This window comes from Sparus aurata, chromosome 18 (genome assembly GCF_900880675.1).
Source record: "Sparus aurata chromosome 18, fSpaAur1.1, whole genome shotgun sequence".
In the NCBI taxonomy this organism is placed as follows: Eukaryota; Metazoa; Chordata; class Actinopteri; order Spariformes; family Sparidae; genus Sparus; species Sparus aurata.
The window spans coordinates 33,259,288-33,278,112 of record NC_044204.1 but is presented as its reverse complement, the minus strand read 5'-3'; the positions used below and the strand labels follow the sequence as shown (position 1 = coordinate 33,278,112).

General features: G+C 45.1%; 1 protein-coding gene across 1 annotated transcript in view; it reads left to right on the top strand.

The window, feature by feature from the left end:
• The window catches only part of slit3 (slit homolog 3 (Drosophila)), a 265,217-nt gene that overhangs the window by 204,828 nt on the left and 41,564 nt on the right, over positions 1-18,825 (top strand). The window contains 8 exon segments of the mRNA XM_030396867.1: positions 528-543; positions 545-692; positions 4,869-5,019; positions 7,761-7,835; positions 9,076-9,219; positions 10,550-10,693; positions 13,711-13,874; positions 17,817-17,949. Coding sequence (XP_030252727.1) covers positions 528-543; positions 545-692; positions 4,869-5,019; positions 7,761-7,835; positions 9,076-9,219; positions 10,550-10,693; positions 13,711-13,874; positions 17,817-17,949 — 975 coding nt within the window.

Here is an 18,825-nt window from a genome sequence, read left to right as displayed (position 1 = left end):
AAAAGAACTAACTAGCAGATGCTGAAAAGTATTTGTACAGGACACTCAATTAAAGTGATTAGTCATTTAATGGATCATCAATCGACATGAAATTAATCTGCAGCTATTTAGTAAACTGATTTTTTAGGCTTTTTTTTCAGTCGTTTTTCTTCTTGACGACATCATAACAAAAAAAAAAGAACCCAACTTGTTAGTTGTAGCTTGAGTTCCATAAAATGAGTTCATGTTTAAAGGCCCAGTGTTTAGGATTTAGAGAGGTCACCATAGGTTCTCCTTCTTGCTTGGGATCGGGAGGGGTGAGAGGAGGAGTATTTAGTTGGTTCTAGTCTGCAACTTCACCGCTGATGTCATGACGGAGAGAGGACAGTGTTTCTGTTACTTCCTGCGGTTTGAAGCCACATGGTTTATGATTCAGTCGGGAAATGTTACGTAGGGAACCGTATGAACTGTGCAGCTCCATGACAAACCCATCTCCCCTCCTCCTCTCTCTCTCTCTCCCCTCCTCCTCTCTCCCCCCTCACTTCCAGTCACCTGGCCCAGAATCCCCTTCATGTGTGACTGTCACCTGAAGTGGCTGGCAGACTACTTGTTCGACAACCCCATCGAGACCAGTGGAGCCCGCTGCAGCCACCCCAGAAGGCTGGCGAACAAACGCATCAGCCAGGTGAAAGGCAAGAAGTTCAGGTGCACAGGTGAGAGGAGATGAGTTCACTCACACACACCTGAAACACACACAAGCAGAGTCGTCTCTGGAGGTTAATAAATGATATCGAGACGCGAGGCTGAAACGTTAAAAACACATGTAGTTTTATGCGTGTTATGAATTAATTTGCGCTCACTGAAACGTTAACATCGGCTCGCGCTCTCTGGTGGTGTCGTGTTATTGTCGTTTCCTTTGATACGAGCCGCGGGTCTCACTAATTACAGCACAGACCAATTGAGTAAACTGAAGCGGCGCGGTAACGACCTCAGCAGGGACCGGCCGTAGACTGTGATCGCCCACTTGTGTGATCCAGTGTGTGTCTGGCTCTCTACACTTAACGCAGCCGCTCTCTGGTGGCTCCTCACATTGTTGTCTTTGTCTTAAATATTATGACTTTTTATGGATTGCGGGGAGCTGAATATCTTTTATATCCCCTCACAGTCATTTCACAAACTGTTTGAATTGTGCTCGAGCTGCGGTCGTGAGCACAAAAATGTCTCCCGCCGTCACTTTAACTGTATACTGACCCGGACTGACGATCATGTAATAGAATTATCGCTTTATGGTTGAAATTGGCTATTTTCTAAATATATTTAAAGGTCCAGTAAGTAAGAATTTACCACCCCGAACAAATGAGGAGCCTCATATCATGGAAGTAACTGCTGAGTATTGCTAACTGTAGCCGCCGTTAGCTCGTTAGCTCGTTAGCCCAGTTAATTGTGAAGCTAGGTTTTTATGGGATAGAACACTCTGGGGCTAGCTGGTTAGCATGCTAGCTTCAGTAAATGTGTCCTCCACACAATACGTAGACATCTTTGACATCAAAAATCATGAAAAAATGTTTTTTTTAATACATTTCTATGTTTTCTTGTGTTTGTTTTACAGTGAGAAAATAATGTAAAAGCGAGCATTTCATTTCAAGTAGTCGCCTTCTATGACTAATTAGGATTATTAGATATTTATTGACGACATTGAAAAGCAGATCATTGTTGAAGGTTTGACCAACACGAGTTTCTCACCCCTCCTCTTCTCAGGAGCCTAAACCGGGCACACAATAAATAGCACAACCAATACTATTAAATGTTGGAGGCTTTTATCCAGAGTGCTCTGCAGCACCGTGAGCACATGTGGTCCATTTTTTAGCGTGGCCGGTTCTGGGCGGCGAGCGAGCCCCCCTCGTGTTAGCGCTCCGGAGCTAATCCAGATAAACAGATTACAAATGCTCCTAACGCTGGTTGCGGCGGCCCTCTTTGCTTCAGCGCTTCCTGTCTGCAGTCCCATGCCTCTCCTTGCATCTCCTCTTCCTCTCTGGACCTGTGTGGACATTTTCGCTATTGGTGGGCGAGTTCTCTGGTCCCGTCCCCTTCCTGTGTGGATCTGCAGCTGTCTGTTGCCTCTCCTATCCTGAATGGACCCCTGCCCCCTCCTGACTGATTTGGTGCAGCTCTCTGTTGCCCCACCTTCCTCCTGTGTGGACCTGCATTCTGATTGGTTCGTGCAGCTGTCTCTTGTGCTTGATCTAACCATGTGGCCCCGCCTACTGTGACATCACATGGTTCCGTCAAGCGCCAGGGACCGCCGAGCACACACCCACCTGCCTCTCCCAGCCAATCACACGCCTTGGAGCAAAAACAATCGAGGGCTAAAATTCTTTACGTCTCGTTGGTTTGCATTTTCTGCGCAGGGCTTCTGACGCGCGGGACGATAACTGTGGTTGAAATAAACGGACGTCACTGAGCCGCAGACGAGCGAGCTAACGTCGAGATATTTCATTCAGGGATGAATAACGAAGATGTGTCCGTTCAAAAGCACCAATCGCCACCGTGACTTCTCAATAGCCGGCATAAATCTTAGCTCAGTTTTCTCAACGCACCCTTCTTCTACTCTAGTGTTGGATCAGTGAGTCTTTGTTAGAATCTCAAACCACATAAAGACAAACGCTTGTTAAAGTGCAGTCACACCATACCCACTTCCACTTCAATCTGATTAAACTTTCACTCATAAAAATTGCTCTCCGCTGTGCACAGAAGTGGCAGCGAATCAACAGCAGACAAAACTCCTCCACAGAGAACAAATCTATGTTTCATGGTGGGCATAAAAAACCAAACATGTTTCAGAACCGAGCCTTCATCAGAGAGGGCCCGAGTTTTATTCACTGCCAGTCTCTGGAATACGACTGAACTGGGTGTCGAATTGTGGAGCAAAGAGCGCCCAAAAAAAAAAAAAAACACGCTTGAAAGACTGAACAAAAAGTTCCCTCTCCAGAAATCATTATCTGGTTACTCAAAATAATCTGTACCGTATCACGGCGCAGACGGAAGTGCACATCTACTCATGACAGTGTGGGATATAAACATTAATGGCGTGCATTTGTAAGGTGTAAGGTTAGCTAGCTTAATGTCTCAGCTTAAGGACACTCCCACGCAGGGTTTAAAAGCCTGCGACTCGCCTCCAGTTGGTTAGAACTGAAGAAGAAACTGAAACAAGTCCAGAGTTACCACGACAACGATGTTGTTGGCTAGCTTAGGATGCTAGCTTGTCATTCATGAGTATATGTGCACCTCCTTCTGCGCTTTGATACAGCTGTCAGCGTCTGTAGATGATCTTGAGTAACTAATGCTGTTTAGCTAAATTTTAAATTTGTTTTGAGTGCCTCTGGTTCCATTTTATTCGCGATAAGGCGGAAATATCTACAAAACTCAGCAACTCACTCTAAAAACAATCTAGATGAGATACAGTGAACTACAGATTTCTGATTTTGGGGTGAACTGATTTTGGGAGTGTTTGATAAGAAGATGCATAATTTATAATATTATAGTGTGATGTTGTTAGCCTCCTAGTCACACTAACTCTTGTCTGGAAGAATCTGGCCTGGCCACACACCTACACCTGCCTCCACTGTCTGATATTCTGACGGCAGTGCTTCAGTAGGCCGGCATGGCTGATCCCACCACAGCTTCACTCTCTTCTGCTCCACTGGTTAAAGTAAAAACTCTGTTATACAAGTTTCCTTCCTCTTCCTTCCTCTTTTCTTTAGTCCATGAAAACATCCTCTGCTCCTTTTTGTACTCGCTCCCTGGCTCTTTTCCTGTTCTCCATCAACCTGCCAACCAAAAAGGTTTCGCAGCAGCTCATAGATATGATAAAAAGCATTCTGCCGCTGAAAGGAGCTAAACAGCCGATTCTCCCGACAGATCGACGCCCCTTCGATGGCGGCGATCGTTTACCGAGGATGTTTCATTGCAGATTAGTAGGTGGTTTGGTTCTCTTACAGTCACAAGTAGAAAACATATGAGCCATAAAGGGTGCGCGCCAGGAGAGAGAGGAGAAGAACGAGTAGAAAACAGAAAAAGGTTACAGTGACAGAGAGCAGATGGACAAACGAGGTTGGAAAGAGAGAGAGAGAGAGAGAGAGGAAGTGATGGAGGTAATGATAACCGTGAGAACTGTAACGACCGTATACGTGCTGCACGACTGCGAGTGCAGCGTGACGTAAACCAGGTCGACTCCACCGGCACGAGCGGTCATAAATAAAATCTGCTCGCATCGTATCTGAATAACAGAAGTGTTCTCTGGCTCGCCTTTTTAAAAACAAACATCCCGGGTTAAGCCACGTGTTTATATCTGTCTGTTAATGCGATGCACAGCGTCTCCACGCTGCAGCCTGCTGCTGTGCTAATAGATGATGTTGATACACTTCATTCATGTCTTCCAAACGAGCGGCCGGGTAATTACGTCTCGCAGCGTCTGACAGCCGAAATTAGCACAAAAGTGGGAATTTTCCAAACAATTAAACTTCAACAAGAAACAGCTTAGACAGATATTGAAAACCTGTCGGCGGCGAGACGTCTGAATATCTGAATGTGTGTTCTTTTTTTTTTCCTGCAAGTTATTGGGATGATATGTCTTTATAAGATATAGAGAAATGGATTTAAATCTGTATGTAAATGAGACGATACTTTCTTTCTGATGTCTTTGTCTCTCTCTTTCTTTCTGTCTCCGTCTGCTGACTTAATTCACCTGCCTTCTCTGCATCCCCTCCCTTTTCTTCCTGCTCTCTAACCTCTCGTCCTCCCTCCCTGTTTTTCTCTGCTCACTTGCTCTCTCTCTCTCTCCGTCTCTCTCTCTCCGTCTCCTCTCCCTTCCCCTCTTTTTCCTGCTGCAGGTCAGGAGGACTATCGCAGCCGTCTGAGCGGAGAGTGTTTCCAGGACCTGGTGTGTCCGGAGAAATGTCGCTGCGAAGGCACCGTGGTCGACTGCTCCAATCTCAAGCTGACCCGTTTACCCCCGCACATCCCCGAACACACCACAGACCTGTAAGTTGGCCGGCGTTTCCTGCTTCGCATTCATACGCCGTACTGAAACATCAGATCGAAGGCCATGTGTTAGACTGCTCTAACCTGAAACCGTAAACCACCACACGTCCTTCAACATGCCGCAGACCTGTCAGGAAGTTTCTCTGGCGCACACACCAATAACACGAATGAACGTATGCGATTCACGCGCCTCCCTTTCCTCCCTTCGGCCTCTCTCGCAGCGGCATCGCAGACGTCACTTTTCATTTTTAACTCCCAGACCGAAATGCCTCTCAACAGTCTTTTCCATCTTCCTCTCCGTCCCAAAGGAGCCATCATCACGTCTGGCGAAGGGTCTCACACTAGAATACTGAGCAGTCCCATGGATCATTCATTCTCCTGCTAAGAAATGGAAAGGGAGTAACAGATAACACGCAGCAGGAATACCATAATCCGATTGTGGAGAAAGGTTGAAAAAAGAAAAGTCTGCGTGTGTTCGAAATCTGCTGAGCATATAAACGCGTGAGCATCTGTCAGGATGTGGACGTCCACTTTATGATAATGTGTAAGAAAACGGCTCCTAATTAATTTGAGCTACAGAAAATAAATGACGTGATGAGATTTTAAATATAAAAGACGTTGAAATCAAAAGCAGCATTCGCATGTCCGTCTCTAACCCGACGTTAGAGACGTTGGGTTTATTCTCTGTTTCAGAGATCCTTAATTGATTGGTTTGGTAAGAGGGTTCACTCTGGAAAGATGTGAGACGCCAAACTTAATGACACATGTGTCGTCTATCGTCAAACAGCTGAAGAGTCGTGATTTTTGTTAAACTCTGGAATCTTTATTTTTTTATCAATATTTAAAGCCAATATAATATAAGAGTAAAAATTTACCAAATGATCAATAGAATGTAAAATAAATAACAGTCTGTTTTCAGTCTGGACTGCTAGCTGCACAGCTAACTGAGCTAACCAGCTACAGCTAGCAGTAGTTAGCTGTTATTCTGGTATAATGGTGCTCTCATATTTATTTGGAGTATGAATTTGACAGGACTTTAATCTTACGGAATGCACCTTTAAACCTCCCTAACTCTAATCTATAAAGCGCCTCCAGGACTCCGTCGAGCTGTTGTTGTTGTGAGGCCATAAAACCAATAATCTGCTGATCTTTACAAATTCAGATGCAGAAGTCTAACAATGACAAAGCACAGACACAAAAATAAAAGTAAGTGTTCTGCAGAGTCGTGACGCCGATCTCTGATTCAGAGCCGTGAACGCCGAGTGTGTTACTGCAGGAAAAACAGCCTGCCCCATTTTACTCTCAGCACCTGGCTCTTTATCTAATATTCAGTCAGCTAATATTTTCACACAGGAAACAGCAAATCAGCCCCGGGGCAAAGTTTTTACCTAATGATGCTGAATCACCGGCAGCTTTTCCTAGAATGTAGGTGAAGGGTGGAGGGGGTTTTCTTAACGTGGCGCTGATGGAGAATCGCTGCAGGACGGTCGCCGCGGTTTTACTCGCCGCTTTGGATAACTAATCACGTCAGAATCCTGCAGACCATTAGCTCCAGATACCAACATCTCTCTTTCTCTTCCTCTCTGTGGTTCTGGTTCTCTCTCTGTATCCTCCGGTCCTCCCTCCTTTGCTCTCCATCAGCTCCCAGGGTGCTTCATGTCAAAAATATAAACTCTGTCCTTTATGGTTGGTTAGAGGGCAGATCAAAGTTTCTAGTATTTCTGACACCACCTCCCTCCCTCCCTCTCTCTCTCTCTCTCTGTCTCCTCTCCTTCTCTTGCCTCCTTAAGAACAACCATCGGGGTTTTTGAAGGCCACAAACATCCACACACACTCGTAGAAACACACACACACACACACAAGCCGCCAGTCGTGCCCGGTGTAACCTGCCTTATCAGGGGAAATCAGGGGAGGTTGAGGCTCAGCTGAAGGCTTATATATATATTTTTCACTCTCTTCTGTTCTCTCTTCTGTCTATCTTTCTGTCTTTCTTTCGTGACTCTCCCCGCCGGCCATAAAAGTCCTTGACGCTCGGCCTCGGGAGCGTTCGATAACGATGAAAGAATCGCCGTCTTAGGAGAATTATTATCCGCGCTCGATAAAAACATGCAGTTGAGACGACGAGATCATACGGGGGAAAGAGATCGGAAATGTTCAATCTATATGTTTTCTTTTTTAAGATCATCCGAGCAGGAAGAGCAGCGCCGTTGTCGTCTGCAGATCCACTCCGGACTTTTTTTGCGAGATGTTGTTTCGGTTCCGGCTTCATCCGGGTCGATCCATCTTTAACTCCCCCCCGTATCTCATTAGACAGTGTCCCCTCCAGCTGAGCTTTCACTTTCTGTTCCCCAATTTCTCTCATTCTACCACACACACACACACACACACACACAACATCCTTTTAGCAGCAGCCTTTTAGTACAAATTACCTCCATAAAGCAGATGTCTAGCTTACTATCTCTCAAACTGTTTCCTCCTGGCTCTGGGCAGTGTGGGTATTGATGACCGCGTAGGAAAGATTCACCGCTCGTCTCTTCTCTTCTTCCCCCCAATATGTTAAGTTATTTTTCCCCCTTTCCCCTGCTCGGGTTTTGTTCCGCACCATACTTCAACAGTCACTAAAGGCCTCTTAACCTTCACGCGGTCATTCCTCCCCCTCGCTGGCGTGTTGACTTCGGAGCAGTTTTCCCTTCGTGAAAGAATAAATGTGTGACTCCGTCTCTCCATCGTTCTCTCCGCAGGAGGCTAAACGACAATGAAATCACGGTCCTGGAGGCTGCGGGGACGTTTAAGAAGCTGCCCAACTTAAGAAAGATGTACGTATACTTTCTTTTTCCTTTTTTGTCTGCTGGTTTTCGTTTTTTTAAGATTTGTTTGTGCATTTATTTATGAATTTGATAGTGCATGCAGTTCCCCACTTCATCCAGAAGACCATACATGGAAGTGAAGAGGGAGATGCGGATCTTGTTTATGGGAGTAGAATCTGTTCGGATGTTTGGGATACACATTTCCCTTTTTTTCCCTTTGATTCCCTGCTCTAAACATCGGTAATAGATGAAGGCGGGACAAACACCGCAATTACAAGACGACTGAAACGAGTAAAGATGGATGGAGGTGGATGGACGGAGATAAGGGATGCAAGAGAGGGCTGCGAGCTGAAGGAGGGGGAAGAAGGTGATAGGGAGGAAAGAAAGCAAAGGAGGACAGGAAGAGAAGTGCAGAAACAAGTGCGTGCAAAGAGGACAGACGGGAAAATGAGCGAGACGCGATGGAGGGACGAGGGGAGAGGAGTGGCTGAAGACGTGCAGGAGGAAGTGTGGGTGGGAGGTTTGGAGGAAGCGAATATTAAATCGAAATAGAAGATGGGCCTTCGGTTCAGATTTACAGTCAGTCCTTATCTGCTTGAGGTTTGTGTGTGTGTGTGTGTGTGTGTGTGTGTGTGTGTGTGTGTGTGTGTCAGAGTGAGATAGAGAAAGACAGAGCAGAGAGCAGCAGTTGATTTATTGGAGAGGAAATTGCTAACCATCTAGCAGTGTCACTGACGATATAGATTGGCTAGCACTCATTTCCATTTTCCTTCTCTCGATTCCTCTCCTCCCTCCTTCATCTCCTCCTCTCCTCTCCTCTCCTCTCCTCTCTCACAAAGCTGATAAGATGAAACACAAAACTAGCCATGAATGAAAGCTACAGCGGTCGTGATAGCTATCGTCTCAAGTTATTGTCTCTGCGGCCAAACGCTCTTTTCATTTGAATTCTTTTCTCATTTTGCGTGCGAGGAGGAGAGATAGCAATCATTTCCAGTTGTCTGTGACCACTTGTCTCATTTACTTTTATGTGTGTGTGTGTGTGTGTGTGTGTTGTGCTTTGAGAGTTATGGGCGAGAAGCTGCAAGCCGTTAAAAGAATATCTGTTGTACAAGACGAGGAAGAGAGAAGAGTTCACGTTTATGTGTTAATCGACGCGATTGATGACTGAAATGAAAAGAAAAAACACAAGCAGAACACGTTAATGTGAAGAAAATAAATCTGTTAATGATCATTTCTTTGACCGCTGCAGCAACCTCAGCAACAACAAGCTGAGGGACATCCGTGAAGGTGCGTTTGATGGAGCGGGTGGAGTTCTGGAGCTGCTGCTGACCGGGAACAAGCTGACTGGACTGCAGGGACGCATGTTCAGAGGCCTCGTCGGCCTCAAGACTCTGTAAGTCTTTGTTTACTGTGTGTGTGTGTGTGTGTGTGTGCGTGTGTGCGTGGTTTACTGTGTTCAGAATTTATGGATTTTAAATGTGCACGTTTTTTTCTTTTCTTAAAACAAGTGATCTGATGCACGAGGAGATAAAGGTCAAACACGGAATAGATACGATAAAGAGATAATAAAGATGTGATGTGAAGAAATCCTTTCGAAGGTTTTGAGGCGATTTCATGACGACATGATTAAAATCCATCACGTGGCGACCGAACAGCCGTCGATAACGAGTCAGTCTCATGATGTTTCAATGCAAATAAAGATTGTTAACCATTTACAATTTTTACTTTTTACCGTTCTTTGTCCCTTTTACTGTCTGGTTGCCATTTTTGCTGCAGAATAACCAGCAGGAGTTGTCGTTTTTGTGACTGCTAGCTGTTAAACCGGCACACTGGGGTGGAAAAAAAGCCACTTCGAACAAGTTTTTGCAGCTCAGACGGTGACTTGAGTTCGCATCTAACTAACGGTGGACTTCATTAACTTTAACTCCTCCGTACTAAAGACTGAGCACCAGGACTGTTTACTCCCTCGCCCTGAAATCAAGGCTAACGACGGCATATTGTTGCTCCTCTAATTTAGGCTCCCGCCGTAAATAGGCGAGCGTCCAATTAGGGGTTACAGGATAGTGTACGGAATCATGAGCTAATGTTGTCTGTGTATGCTCAGTAATGACTAGCTAATGCTATCATGTATATATATGCCGGCTAATGACTCTCTAATGGCATCATGGCTGTCTCTGTATTATGTTAAGAGGCTCCCTGCTCCAGTAATAGCCTTGCTAACTAGGTTAGCCTGTCCCAGAGATGGCTAATGCTAACTAACTCGGTTAGCCTGGTCCCACAGGACTGCATGTCAGAAGCTAATGTCATATTGCCGACTCTGTCACAGTCGTCCAGCGGGGACTGGTTTGAATTTATCCCCGCTCTCTGTTTTATCTTCTCTCCGCGTCGTTATAGGTTATGTTCTTTCATCCTCTTCGTCCACCTTTTGTTTGTTTCTCGACACAGCTAAAATATGTAAATCTGGCATTTTTCATTCATAGGCGAGCCGTTTCATTAGCCGCGCTTCTTCTCAGGACAGACAGTAACGCTGCCTGTCAGAAAGCAAACGAAGAGAATAATCAAGTTTAAGATTTCGGCGATAAGCGTGAGAGTCTTTGGTGAATGTTGAGAAGACCAGATTTTATGTTGATCTGAAGTCTTCAAGGTCAAAAGAAAAATACAAACAGAAAGTTTTTCAGTTTTCATTTACTAGATATATAAAAATATAACCTGTGTGTTTCCAGAATGCTGCGCAGCAACCAGATCAGCTGCATCGACAACAGCACGTTCACCGGCCTGAGCTCCGTGCGTCTGCTGTCGCTGTACGACAACAGGATCTCCAGCATCGCCCCGGGAGCCTTCTCCACCCTGCACTCCCTGTCCACCATGTGAGTCACATCTGAAGGCTTTCCTTCCTCTTTCTGGTGTTTATTTTTCCACTTATTTTTATTTCCATTTCAGTCTCATTAGTCTCGCCGTCTCTTCAACGTGCGCTACAATCTCCTTCTGTCCCGCACTCAAATCTGGCTCAATCTGCGCCACTCGTTCGTTCTTTGCCTTCTTTCTTCCCCTCCTTCTCCCAGTCCTCTAATTTCTCAGAGTCCAATCCTGCTGCTGGTGCTGCACACACACACACACACACACACACACACACAAACACACACACACACATTTGCACACATGTTGCTCTCTGGACAGCGTTCTCCTCACAGATGCTCTCCATCATTATCGACTAGATTGGTCTGGATCCCAGGGCATTTGTTGTCAAAGCTAAATATATCTCTGCATCTGCACAGCCAGGCACACACACACACACACACACAAACACACAACTACACACACACACGGACACACACACACCTGCTTCACGATTCCTTGGATGGCATATTCTTTAACGTTACGTGTGTGTTTGGTTTTGCGTGTCTTCGATGTTCTGACCGCCCAGACGTGAAAAATATATTTTTCTCATTTCAATAAAACATTACAGGTTGTTGTTTTTTTTTTTTAAATATTTTTCTCTCGCTGTGATCACGCAGACATGACGAGCGCGGGAAGACGGTGTGCTGTCATCCTCTCTCCTGTCTTCTTTCTTCTCCTCCCTGCTTCCTCCCTTTGTTCTGCATTTTGTTCTCGCTGGCTGTCCTGCTGTGTACCTGTCATCTCTGATTCAAGTTTCTTCTTGAGTCTTTTGGGAGGAAAGGCAAAGGAAACAAAGAGACAGAGAGAGGGGGGGGGGGGATGCATTGTTGTATAAACTCAGGTTTGCTCAGTGGGGCTGTCGGTGATCATCACTACAGAAACATTACCCACCTCCCTGTCATTCGTCGCTATTCATTCTTTTTATTGGCCTTGTAGTAATAATAACATTTGTGTTTGTATGCAACACCTGCAAACACAGTGTGGTGTGAAAGACGGACGGATAATTCTTATTTCTTGTGCTTCTGTTCCTCAAACTTCTCTCTCTCTCTCTCTCCTACTATTTCTAATATCTTGTCTCCATTTTTAGTGCATTGTTTTCCCAGCAGAGTTTGTCCATTTAATTAAAAGATTAACACATTGAAAAAGGGGGAAGGAAGGGATTAAGCTTAGGTCTCGTCGCCACGCGGCGAGGTCAATTCATTACAAGGAAATGAGGAAATAACTCGTCCCTATCTGTCGCAGCACACCATTAATATTGTAGCACAAACAGCCACCTTCAGGTTTATTAGTTCAGCAGACACGAGCGAGAGGCGACGTGCCACTTGGACATCTCCCAACGCATTTCAGAGGCACGCTGTCATCATTAGAGAGACTTTTTAATACAGCCGTGGATAAACGGCTGAAGTATAATTCCCTGAGATTATACTGTCCTGTCAGCGGGAGGAAGAAAAACACATCCTCATCCCTGAACGACCGAGTAGATTAACTGCCAGTGAGTCCCAAAACAAACAGCAACACACATACTGGACCTTCGTCATGTGGTCGCGGTTTTGTTGGTTACAGGGAAGAAAATACTTGAAATTAAAAATGATTTGCCATTGACTTCCACCGTCGTCCGCCAGATTCTTTTACGGCCTGTTTTGCTCTTTAACCTCGCCCGACTTCCTCCTCGGCTGCCGTAAGGACCGCTCGAGGTTGCAGCAAGAACAGAACACGTGATCCGCTGTGATCGGATCTCACCTCCCCACTCTATATGCAAATAAACAAAATGCAAGTGCATCGCTGGAGCTAGGTGACACAACGTTTTTAGTTTTTTTTTAACACAAAAAGTAAGAAAGAATTGAATGCTAACATATGCCGAATTTAAAAGGGTCCAATTTGTGAAGAGTTTGTGATAGAAGGCATCTCATGAAGTTGATAAAGTTTCCCCTAACACAAAAACTCACAAAATCGAGCAATTTTCTAATGGAGTCTGGTGGGTTTCTCTCCCTCTCCTCATACGAGCTGCTCTACGTCTGACTGGGCTGCAGAACCTCGTCGCAGCTCCGTAAGAAAAGTGTCTTACAACAGATAATTCCAGGATTCTTTTGGTAAAAATTTGATTTTATAATATTGATAAGAAGAAGGGGTGCAGCAGAAGACATCGTCCAAACACTGGTGATATTTCTCGTCCATCTCTCGTCAGGATGTGCCGGCAGAGTTGAGATGCCTCGAGCTGCTTTACCTTCAGCCCTCCGCCTCCCGCGGCATTCGGTTTAAAAGCGGCTCAGCATAAATATTACATGAGCCGCGTTACAAAAGCAACAAAAAAAAATGCAATGAGAGGTGATTCAGAGACGCATAAATTCTACAGATAACCTTTTCTCTTTTCTTCCCCTCCTCCGCGATCTCTCACTCTGCCACCTTTTCTTTTCTCGCTCTCCGTCTCTCTTGTACTTTACAAAATGAATAAAAACAACTGATAACCTTTTCTCTGCGCCTCTCCTTTGTTTCCTCTCCCTCGCTGCCTCCCTTTGTCTTCCGTCTCGATGTGTTCAAGTGTATGACTGACTGAAAAACAACAGTTATATCTGTGTGGTTTGCAGAGTACAGTAAGACGAATATATACACATTTCTATCAGTATTGTTTTTAGTGTTATTTGGACTGGCATATGAAATCAGTCCTGAATAATCCGTCTTTTGTCTCGTGTTGCTGTTTTGTTGTCGGTCCTGTTGCCGTCTGTCAATCTGCAGCGAGCGCAGGTTTGTCTCGACGGATGGCAGCTGCTCACTCGCAGAGTTTCTCGCCTCAATATTTTATTTATGAGGACAAAACTCGGGGAAAACATTTAGATTTCAACGTGCATCACTTTGCCAGGATGAATTCGTTATGTCGTGTTACAACGATCGTGCAGCAACACGGAGTTTGAGAAGCCGTCAACACCGGTGTCCATTTCGTAGGTTTTCTAATGACCTTCTTCTCTCTGCCGCTCTTTTATTTTCACAGTAACCTCCTGTCCAACCCGTATGTGTGCGACTGTCACTTGGCCTGGCTCGGTCAGTGGCTGAAGAAGACCAGGGTGGTGAGCGGGAACCCTCGCTGCCAGAAACCAGCCTTCCTGAAGGAGATCCCCATCCAGGACGTGGCCACGCCGGACTTCACATGTGACGGTGAGCTCCCGCTCTCACCCTGCACGTCCTCGGCTATATGTTTTAGCTTTTCTGAATAATTGGAAAATGAAACATTGCCTCCACGTGAAACGTTGCCAGTCAAGAGTCCAAATGACGTGTGTCACTCAGCGGCCATGTGTCCCGAACAGATAAGAGCACGAGTCGAGTGATTGAAAGGTAAATTAAATGTGGTTTTTCATCACGTTTGCTCGTCCCAATAACTGAATGCATTTGCCAAGATATTCCTTTGAGGGGACATGTCTAATGCCCTTACATAACTTTAAATTTAGTTTTCTTTAAAGTCTTAATGTGAGACATGAAGGTCGGAAAGGAAAAACGTTTTTTTTCTGGGCAGATTTCTGCTGCAGTGGAGCATCAGGTGGTGAGCAGAAGGGCAGCAGATATTACGCTTTATAGTGTTAGAGCTACATTTTTACACCGCCCCGGGCTCCGAGGCCTTATTCCTGCATCCCTCTAAAATATATAAGGAAAGTAAATTGTTCTGACGGCGATTTTTTTTTTTACTGATATGACAACGAAAAAATCCTCAGGACTGCGGGACTGAAGTGGGCGTATCTTCAGCTCTGAATCCAATCTCTCTTTGAGCTGAACGTCAACAAGCTTCCCAGATACTCATTGTAAAAACTTCCATCATCCCAGATCTCAAGCCAGCAGATGCACACACACACACACACACACACACACACGCACACGCACACACACACACACACACACACACACACGCACATCCTCAGCAGGATATCGTGAGGACAGAATGATCAGTAACCACTGGCAAACAGCAAACGCCGATGAGCCGATGACATCACCTTGTGGTTTTGGCGGTGACGTTGCTGTTGCCACAACGATGCCCGCCTATAGCGACTGAAGTGCGGTCTGGCTCTGCTGTCTGTTCCATCCATCCATCCATCCATCCTTCCTTTCTTCCCCCCCTTTGTTTTTTTTTTTTTCTCTCCCTCCTGAGTGTCTTTGAATTCATTACACTTTTCTAATTTCCTGTAGCGGTGCTGCAACCATTTACTGAAAATGACTTTGGAAAGTAGTTAGCTGCTGTTGGCTCTCGTAAGGAAACTCTGAGACGGTATCAGATCTTAATATTCATTCCTGCATCTTGCATTCACACACACACACACACACACACACACACACACACACACACACACTCGATTCCCTGTACTTCTGTCGTTATGAGGACCGCGACGTGGCTGAATTAAATATTTAATCTTGACTCTATGCTAATCCAGATGCTAACACAAACCAACATAATACAGCATACGGACAAGTCATACATGATGATTAATCTGCCAGAACAGGCTGTATGATGTATGGATGAAGCTTCTCTCTAATGGCCAGCAGGGGGGCGACTCCGCTGGTTTCAAAGAGAGTCAGGTTGTATGTAAGCTTATGAGAAAATGACTCTACTTTTCAGTTGATTTATTACCTCAGTAATTATCTGAATAGTTTATTGTCTCAAGTTTCCCTCAGTACAGCATGATAAAGTGCTATATGAAGGTAACTGGAAAAAGATAGATAGATAGATAGATAGATAGATAGATAGATAGATAGATAGATAGATAGATAGATAGATAGATAGATAGATGACCTAAAAGGAAGTGGCCTGTGACAACACTAACCAGCCACTTATAAAGTCGTCCTCAGTTCCCTCCCCAGACGGCTTAACAGCCAATTACACTTGGACCCGTTTGACCCCAACGAAACACACCATGTCCGGGCGGGTCAGCGACGTCCATGTGACTTTAAGGACTCTGAAACTCACATGTGACCTTGACGACTCTGTAATCGTTAACGCTCCCACAGGGTTTGAAGCCTGCGACTCCACACTAGTCAGTTAGAAGAGAAGCTCACCAACAAATCAACATGACGCTAATTTAGTAGCTTATGGTCCCATTTGGAGTAAAACAGATAAAGTGTATTATGTCCCCTCAGGTTCTCGGTTAGATCCAATCACGGTTTCATCATACAGATATGGTCATATTCGTCTTGATATGAGCAAACGTGAGGATTCAAGATATTCTACGATTCACTGGGTGACACTCGCCAGAACTTCTGAACACCATTTGTGCAGAATGTCCGTTAGTAGGTGTTTTGACCGTGTCAGCCTATAATCTAAAATTGATCTCACAGTCAAAAAGTAGCGCTCGATGACGGAAATCTTTATCATCACCGACATCCAATCAATTGTTCGCTGGCTCGCGGCCCAACGATCCTGAAAGGTTTGAAGATATCCTGCTGACAGTCAGACAGACAAACTGCCAAACAGGCGGCGCAGAACCTCCTGGCGATGGTTGATTGTCTGAACTCTGAAGGTGTAAATCTCAAACCGGTCCTTAAAAGAATACAAGCAAAGAAACACACACACACACACACACAGAACCAAGGTCCACATGTCCGGTCTATTTATAGCCGAGTAAAATGACTGTTAAGTTGTCCAGAGGCAGCCGGGGGAAAGGTAAAGTTAATTGAATTTGTGAGAAGATATTTAGCGCACATTTAGATGTTAGTTCAATCAGCCAACTGTAGAGCGAGTCAGCCCACGGCTACACCTCCCCGTGGACTCCACCAGCCACACACATCAGATAAGACACACACACACACACACACACACACACACACACACACACCGCTCTACACACTGGCACGTAAGCGGCCATTTACTCGACGTTTAGACATTAGCACAATTAGAAAACTACAAAGTGACTGAGAAAATGGCCATAGGACGACGGGGACGACGGGGGAGGGGAGGGGTGGATAATAACAAACCTGCACCACACTCAGCTTGTGTGTGTGTTCTGACACTGAGTGTGAATCTTTGCAGCGTGTCAGCATAAAGTCACAAGCACACAATCAGTGTACGAACACATGAACTCTCGGTCGCAGTCGCTCTTCCTCTCGCCACACACACACACACACACACACACACACACACACACAAACTCAGATTGCAGTTGTGTTATGATTGGCTCAGTGTCCAGCCTTCATTATCCGTCATTATGGTTTTAACCCGGCTTGTTTTACATTTGGGACCGCAGCTCAGCTATTTACATGCTGCAGCGGCAGATTAAAGCCGCGTGTGTCTTCGTCTGCCAATCAAGGAAATGGAAGCAGCCAAGAACAACTTCTGTAGCCTCTGATCCTTCTTATCGCTGCGTGTTAACTGATAACGATCACACACTTTTCTTTCTCCCCCGCCATGTGTTTGTCTACGTCGGTGCGTTGAATAAACGTGGCTGCGCGGCCTCAGCTGAGCTGTTTGTTCAGTTTAGTTTAAGAGTTTTTTAACAGCGAGGCGTCAAATCTGAGACATAAAGCAGGAGGCTGATCATGCACAATCCATTTTTAATAAAGACATTTGTCATGAAAGTGGTAACATTTTCAGATATAATGTAATTATTGTGAAACGATTATTCTGTATTTCCTGGTCGGATGTGTACGGTCGTCAACTTTCCTTTTGTAACTGTACTGACACGACTTTGCAAAGTTGCTGCAGGACGTCCGATCAACATCTGTTCAGGGTTTCTCCGGGATCATCTGAGAGATTTTAATATCACAGTGACCTGCCTGCAGGTCCTGAACCAGATGTTGAAACACACGGCTGTAGCAGGCTTTAGCAGCCCCTGGTCACTTGATCTGGGTTATAATGTAGTCTTTAAAAGTGCTGAGTGCAGAGTTGGGTGGTATTTAACATGAAACCTCACTTACAGTTCAGTCTTTATCGTCCATCTCTCTCTTTGTTCTCCCGTTTTCCACCTTTCGTCCTCACCTGTCTCATCTCCTCTCTCTTTCACCTCGGTCGTTTTCTGAATTCGTCCGTCCTCCTCGTGTCCCTCGCCTTCTTTTTCTCTTTGTCTCTCCCTAATATCCCACTCACCCTCTCTCTCTCTCTCTCCCTCCCTCTCCTCCCAGGTGCTGAGGATAATGGCTGTCTTCCTGCGTCTGGCTGTCCTGACGTCTGCACGTGCTCAGACGGCGTGGTGCGATGCAGCAACAGAGGGCTGCACTCTCTGCCCAAGGGCATTCCCAAGGACACCACGGAGCTGTGAGTCGCTCGTGCACACACACACACACACGACTTAAACACAAAGACGTGCACGTTCGCTTTTTGTTCAAACACACAGACGCGCCACATGCACACAAACAGACAGAAATGGGGATATTTTTGTCGATGCTTCCTCTCCAGTAACATGCAAAGTCACGAGCAGACACATAAACACACACACGGCGTCGACACACTGCTGCAGCGATACTGATGCAGCAGTTTGTCCTCTGCTGCTTCAGGAACTCACAAACTATTGAGTGCATCCACACACAAGATCACACACTCATGTTCCTCATCTCTCTGTTGGGCTCGATAGGTTTAAAGTGGTTTTAACTCAGGAACAACTGTGTTTGTGCAGATATTCAGACATCATCTATAACACATAGTTGGCTGTCGGACACGTAATATTGCAAAACAGATGGAGACGCTTTGATAACAGAAAGAGTCCGAAGGTTATTTTCTTAAAACTCTTTTATGAATTCCCTCTAAAAAAAAGGTTCAGCTCTAAATGTTAAAATGTCACCGCCACCTCTAAAGAAACCAGCGTCCACTTTATTTTTAAAAGATTTACCAGCGCAGTGAAGGATTTTACAGTAATGTGACCTTTTTAACTTTTTTTAGATACACATCGACAAGACAAAAACAAAATATGCTTCATACGTAGTTATCTAAAAACTAACATTATGCATCATACCTTATTATTTCCCTGCATGTTCCGGATACTACTTGTACATTTCGAGCACGTCGGATTCTGTGTAATAAAGAAAGAGAACACTTAAGGAAATGTCTATAATTGTTAGAGGTGATGTTGGATAAAACAAGGGTAGAACAATGTTAATCGAGATTAGGAAATTTAAAAGAAAGTAGGAACAGAAT